The sequence below is a fragment of the Oxyura jamaicensis genome, chromosome 25 (assembly GCF_011077185.1).
Source record: "Oxyura jamaicensis isolate SHBP4307 breed ruddy duck chromosome 25, BPBGC_Ojam_1.0, whole genome shotgun sequence".
In the NCBI taxonomy this organism is placed as follows: Eukaryota; Metazoa; Chordata; class Aves; order Anseriformes; family Anatidae; genus Oxyura; species Oxyura jamaicensis.
Window position 1 is genome coordinate 1,236,593 of NC_048917.1, and position 6,186 is coordinate 1,242,778.

The 6,186-nt window shown below is 65.8% G+C and overlaps 3 protein-coding genes across 3 annotated transcripts in view; 1 reads left to right on the forward strand and 2 right to left on the reverse strand.

Moving 5' to 3' along the window:
• Positions 1-466, reverse strand: part of NAXE (NAD(P)HX epimerase) — a 1,976-nt gene extending 1,510 nt beyond the window's left edge. Inside the window, exon 1 of the mRNA XM_035346471.1 lies at positions 303-466. Within this exon, the coding sequence (XP_035202362.1) occupies positions 303-340 (38 nt within the window). The 5' untranslated portion in view covers positions 341-466. The remainder of the gene's footprint in view (positions 1-302) is intronic.
• A 1,255-nt stretch (positions 467-1,721) lies between these two features.
• Positions 1,722-5,169, reverse strand: TTC24 (tetratricopeptide repeat domain 24). Its single transcript, XM_035346448.1, is given in 10 exon segments — positions 1,722-1,959; positions 2,074-2,198; positions 2,403-2,504; positions 2,600-2,721; positions 2,867-2,995; positions 3,068-3,280; positions 3,360-3,712; positions 3,714-3,877; positions 3,879-4,027; positions 5,094-5,169. Coding segments are annotated over 10 exon segments (1,671 nt in total).
• Positions 5,170-6,070: 901 nt separating this feature from the next.
• Positions 6,071-6,186, forward strand: part of IQGAP3 (IQ motif containing GTPase activating protein 3) — a 13,126-nt gene continuing 13,010 nt past the window's right edge. The window contains exon 1 of the mRNA XM_035346755.1: positions 6,071-6,169. Coding sequence (XP_035202646.1) covers positions 6,139-6,169 — 31 coding nt within the window. The 5' untranslated portion in view covers positions 6,071-6,138. The remainder of the gene's footprint in view (positions 6,170-6,186) is intronic.

Below are 6,186 nucleotides of genomic sequence, written 5' to 3' on the forward strand. Positions count from 1 at the left end.
CTGGCGGGCACCCGTGGGACCCCAGCGGGCACCCGTGGGACCCCGGCGGGCATCCGTGGGACCCTGCGGGCACCCCCGGGACCCTGCGGGCACCCGTGGGACCCCGGCGCTACAAGACCAGGGCCAGCACGGGGGTGCTGCTGCACTGACACCCCCCACCCCACTTTGGCATTGCAAAACACCCAGGGACAGGGGGGCAGCCCCCCCCTTGTACTTCCCCTCACCCTCCCCAACCCCCCCGCACCCCCTCCAACCCCCCCCCGCCCCCCTACCCTCCCCCCCCCCAGAAAAAGCCCCCTTACCCGAGGAAGCGCAGCCCCCCCACGCTGGAGCCGTGCATGGCGCAGCGGGGGCGGCTCCAGTTCCAGCCCCGGCTCGGGCAGCGCCCCCCCCGCCGCCACCAGCAGCCCCAGCCCCAACCCCAGCAGCCCCCGAGGACCCCGCATGCAGCGCCCCGGCCCGGCTCGGCTCGGCCCGGAGCAGCACGGAGCAAGCGCAGGGGGCGGCCCCGGGGCCGGCTCCTCCCCGGGCTCCCGGTTCGGGGTGCTGGGGGGGGGGGGGACCGCTGGGTGGCGCTGGGGTGGGAGTGGGGAAGGGCGAGAGGTTGGGGGGGTGGATGTTCTGCTTTATTTTGGGGGATTTTCCGGCAAAACGGTGGAGGGCAGAGGGTCCGGAGCCGTGCGGGAGGGTGCGCAGCTGAGGTTCGGTCCTGCTGCGGCTTTGTGCCGGTGGAAGGGGCCGCCTGTGGTCCCGGTGGCTCCGTGCCACCCTCCTGCCGTCCGGGGGTGTCACAGGAGGTTGCAGATGCGGGACAGCATCCCGCTGCCCCGGCAGGGTCCCCAAATCCTGCGAGGCACAGGGTGGGGGTGCAGGATGGGGGCCACCGGGGCTCGGGTTTTGCTTCGGCACGCACCTCCCGGCCGCAGACGGGTGCTGTGCCTGGGAGCAAAGCAGAGAGCAAAATGGGGAGCGCTGTGGGACGGACACAGCCCGATCCCATTGCCACCAACCCGTCCCCACGTCCCAGCCTGAATTACCCCCGAGCCCACGCTCCCTCTGCTACACATCCTTTAAAATCCGACGCGTGATGCCAGCCAGAAGCGTTTTGGCCGGCCGAGCCAGCGGTGCCGTTGCTGCAGTCGCTCCGTCCTGTCCCCGTGCAAGCTTCGGCTGAAATCCAGCACAGCCGTGGATGTTTGCCTTCACCCAGGAGCCTGCAGCAGGCCCTGGAGCGATGCCGCTCGCTGCGTTGCTTCTGCTGCTGCTGCAAGGGCTAAAAGGCAGCGACTCGGTGCAGGGAGCCGTGCCTCTCACCCACCTGTTAACGTGGGGCTGGCTGCGACGATGCGGAGATGTGCTGGGACCATCCTCATCCTCCCCGGAGCTGGCTGGGTGCCGGCGAGGGGCCTGGGGCTCCGCTGCGGGGTCGGGGGCTGGGGCTGCTGCTCCTGTGCCACCAGGGAGGAAGGGTGAAGAGGCAGGAGGCCAGCACGAGCCGTGCCGAAGCCTTGCCTCTGGCTGAAAGCCACCGTGTGACTCAGATGTCACCTGGGTCGTAGTTGGCAAGAGGATGGGGTTCGGTTACTCCCCTCGCTGCTCGGATAATTGTTCCAGGAGGGTTTTGTTTGTTTGTATTGTGTTTTTTTTTTGCTTTGCTCCTCTCGCCTCTGCTGCCTCCCCACTCCTCTGCCCAGCACCAGGCGACGTGCCCCTCTGTTTTTTTATTGCGAATCAGGGGGGAAAAAGGCCGACCCCAATTTCTGGAAGCCTGACTTTCTGAAAATCTCTCTTCCCAAGACCGTGGCCAGGGTGGGAGCAAACACAGCGTTTCCCTCTGCAGCACCCAGGACACGGGGGCTCCATCCCAGGCGCACGTTCCGCACCCTCTTACCTGGAATCCCAGGCTGTGCTCCCAGCGCAGGCTGGTGCAGCTCATCCCCAGCTTTCTCCCTGAAGGATCTGGGGTCGAGGGAAGGAAGCTTTATCTCATGGGTGCTGCTTGGAACTCAGCCATGGAGGAGCGAGGGGCAGGACACCGGGCTCTGCCGGCACGGCCGGAGCCTTCCTACTCACGCCTCGCGTCCCCGGAGCCGTGTCCCACTGGCACGGGGCAGCACGGGGAAAAACTGCAGCGGGCTGAGGTCCTGCAGGGCACCGGCAGGGGGATCGGGTGGCCTGGGGGCCACACGCACATGTCCCTGTCCAGCAAACCCCAAAGCAGGGCTCGGTCAGGAGAGGCGAGCAGCTTGGGGAGCTTGCAGCAAACGCACACCTCCGGTGCAGAGCCTTGCTGGCATCTCCACCCCTGGAGCACCATCCCCGGCCCCATTTCTGCAACCCTGAGCTGGGGTCAGGCCCCATCTGGTTCCCAGCACCCCAAACGGCCCCGGGGTACTGCTCACCGGCGCCGGGGCACCCCAATGGTGATGGTGGAGGCAGAGCTGGTGCTGGAGGGCGCGGGTGAGCTGGCTGACGATCCGCTCACCGGCCGCCCTGGGGGTGCCCTGTGGAGGAGAAAGCCCCCCCAGGTGAGTCTGTCCCTGCGCCGGGGCTGGCGCTCACCACGCACAGGAGGGTCTGGCCCTGGGGTTTCCCTTACCCGGCAGCGGGACAGCAGAGTCAGGGCCTCCTGGTAGTGCCCGACGGCTTTCTGGGGGTTCCCCAGGTGGAAACGGGCGGCTCCCAGCCCCTCACACGCTTGCCACTGCCCCTGCACATCCCCTGCGAGGTGAAGGGGACGGTGGTGCTGGCCGGCACGGCGCAGGGGAGGGAGCATCGCTGATACCCTTCGGACCCTTGGCTGGGAGCTGCGGAGGCCCCAGCAGGGCAGACGGAGCCGTCGTGACCGGGATTTGCGCCCCCTTACCCGAATCCCGGAAGGCTTGCAGGGCGTGGAGGTAATTCTCTGCGGCAGCCTCGTGGTTCCCGAGCTGGCTGAAGGCGTACGCCAGGTTTCCGAAGCACTGCCCTTGGGCCCTCCGGTTCCCCATGGCACCTGCGAAGCGAGCAAGGGGGTCACGTTTCGGAACCAGGAGAGGGGATCACGAGAGACACCGGCGCGAGCTACCGTGCAGCGCCGCCGCTCGCTGGTGCAAGCCCAGGGCCGTGCCGAAGCTGCGGAGCGCGTTGCGGGCAGCGCCCAGGTTCTGCAGCAGCGCAGCCTCCCCTCGACGCCCCGACGTGCCCTGGCACAGGGCGAGGGCTCGCTCGAAGCTCTCGCTGGCCAGGGAGAAGACGTGGAGCTGGGAGAAGCCAAGGCCGACCTCGTGGTAGAGCTTCCCTGCGGGACGCAGAGGAGAGGCCGGGTGGGGATCGGTGCTTCCAAGGCATCGGGAGCGAAGGGGCTGGCGCGGCGTTACCTCGCAGGGCCGGGTCGGCGATGCTGTCGCAGAGCGAGCGGCACCAGGTGAGGATCCGTGCGATTTCTGCCGCCCCGAACCGCCGGCTCTGCAGCATGGAGCCGCTCGCCCTGCTCAGGGCCACCGCGGCGGCCTCGGGGCTCTCGGCCACCGCGTAGCTGCGCGCGGCCTCCAAGAAGCACCGGGCGGCTCGTGCCGGCTCCCGCATCCCCAGGTAGCAGCAGCCCATCTCCACGGCCTGGCTGCCGGCGCGGCACGGCCCGGCCGCTTTGCCAAAACACTCCAGAGCCTTTGGGAAGTCCCTGAGCCCCTCGTCAGCCGCCCCGATGTTGAAATAAAGCCCCCCCGAGGGGTTCGCCCTCTGCGGGCTGGGACTCGAGGAGGAATTTTAGGCCCTTTCTGGGCTTCCCGGCCTCCACGTAGGCGGCCCCCAGGTTGAAGGCGCAAACCCTGCGGAGCCGGGGGCTCGCGGTGCCCAGCGAGAGCAGGAACGCCTTCCTGAAGCACGCCAGGGCCCCCCCGCACGTCTCGCAGCCCCAGCGCCTGGCACCCATCTTGTGTCAGCCCCTCGATCTCGGCCGCTCGCCCCGCGGCACCGTTCCCCCCCTTCCTCGGCTTCCTCCACCACCGCAAACTTCTCCTTCCCTTTCTTCCGACTCTTCCTCCTCCTGGCCGTGGGGTCCACGGGGGCTGCGGGGTCCGTGGGGGCTGCGGGGTCCGTGGGGGCTGCGGGGTCCAGGGGGGCTGTGGGGTCCGTGGGGGCTGCGGGGTCCGTGGGGGCTGCGGGGTCCATGGGGGCTGGGGGGTCCGTGGGGGCTGTGGGGTCTGTGGGGACTGCAGGGTTCGTGGGGTCCGTGGGGTCCTTGGGGTCTGTGGGGGCTGTGGGCTGTGCTCTGAGTTCTGCAGCCATGGGCAGTGACACACCTGCAAGAAAGAAGCACGGAGCAGCCTGGCACGGCACAGCCAGAGCCCTGGCACTCCTCAAAACAAGCATATTATTATTATTATTATTATTATTATTATTGTTATGATTATCGTTATTATTATTATTGTTATTATTATTATTATATTACATATTATCATCATCATCATCATCACTGTTAATATTATTGCTACTACTACTACTATTACTACTACTACTGTTGTTATTACCACCACCCTCCTCATCACCATTATTATTATTATTATTATCACTCCTTATCACTGAGGTTTGTAGCCCTTTTGCTGCATAAACAGGAGGAAAAACCTTCCCACGGAGCCCCCCAGCCCAGCTTCTCTGCTCATCGCGTGCCTGTGCAGAGGGGAGTCGCGGCGGGGAAGGTTTTTTCCTTGGGGTTTGCTTTTAGGACCGCGTGCTGCCCCGCTGCGCTTACTGCTGTCCTTTTAGGTTCCGAGCGGGCAGGGAGCGAAGCACGGCTCCCTGGGTGGAGGATGAGGCGTTCTGAAGTGTCCCCGAGTGCCTCCTGGCCTCGCAGCCCGCTGGTGACGGCCACCGGCGGCTCCTGGGTGCCCGGGGAGCGGCAGGAACGTGGGGCCGAGGCCAGGGCTCCGCGGGGAGGGCTCGCTGCCGCAATGGCCCCGCAGGCTCCGGTTTCAGCTCCGCCACCGTCGGGCCGTGCAGTGCCATGGAAACGGGGGCCCGCGGGCGCGTGGAGGCTGTGGTGGGTGGCACAAGTGGCCGTTTGTGACGGGTGACACAACCAGGTGCTTGTGGTGGGTGGCACGGCCAGCCACCTGTGATGGGTGACACAATTGTCTGCTTGTAACAGGGGGCACAACCGGCCACCTGGTGGCACAACTGGCCACCCATGACAGGCGACACACCGGCCACTTGTGACAGGTGGCACAATCAGACCCTTGTAATGGGTGACACAATTGTCTGCTTGTGACAGGGGGCACAACCGGCCACCTGGTGGCACAACCAGCCACCCATGACAGGTGACACTACTGGCTCCTTGTGACGGGTGGCACAACCGGACACCTGTGATGGGTGACAGAGCCATCTGTTTGTGACAGGGGGCACAACCGGACACCCACGAAAGATGGCATAACCATCCACTTGTGATGGGTGACAATAGGGGCCGCTTGCGACGGGTGACACAACCAGGTGCTTGTGGTGGGTGGCACGACCGGCCACCTGTGATGGGTGACACAAGTGGCCGTAACGGGTGGCACAGCCGGCTGCTTGTTGTGGGTGACACAAGTGGCCACCTGTGGTGGGTGGCACAACTGGGCACCTGTGATGGGTGACACAATTGTCTGCTTGTAACAGGGGGCACAACCGGCTGCCTGGTGGCACAACCGGCCGCCCATGACAGGCGACACAACCGGCCACTTGGGACGGGTGGCACAATTAGACCTTTGTAATGGGTGGCACAACCAGCTGCTTGTGACAGGTGACACAAGTGACCATCTGTGGCACAACCGGACACTTGTGATGGGTGCCACAATCGTCTGCTTGTGACAGGGGGCACAACCAGCCACCTGGTGGCACAACCGGCCACCCGCGACAGGTGACACAACCGGCCACTTGTGACGGGTGGCACAACCAGACACCTGTGATGGGTGACAGAGATCTACTTGTGACAGGGGGCACAACCGGACACCCACGAAAGACGGCATAACCATCCACTCGTGACGGGTGACACCGCTTGGGGTGGGTGGCGCAACAGGCCTCAGCCCCGCGCCGGGAACTACAAGTCCCATCAGCCCCCGCGCGGCCCCACGTGACCGCCCTGCGGCGGGAGATTCGAATCGCGGGCGGGGCCGCGGCTGCACCATGGAGGGAGCGGGACCGGAGTCGATTCGGAGTGAGCCGGGGGGGGGG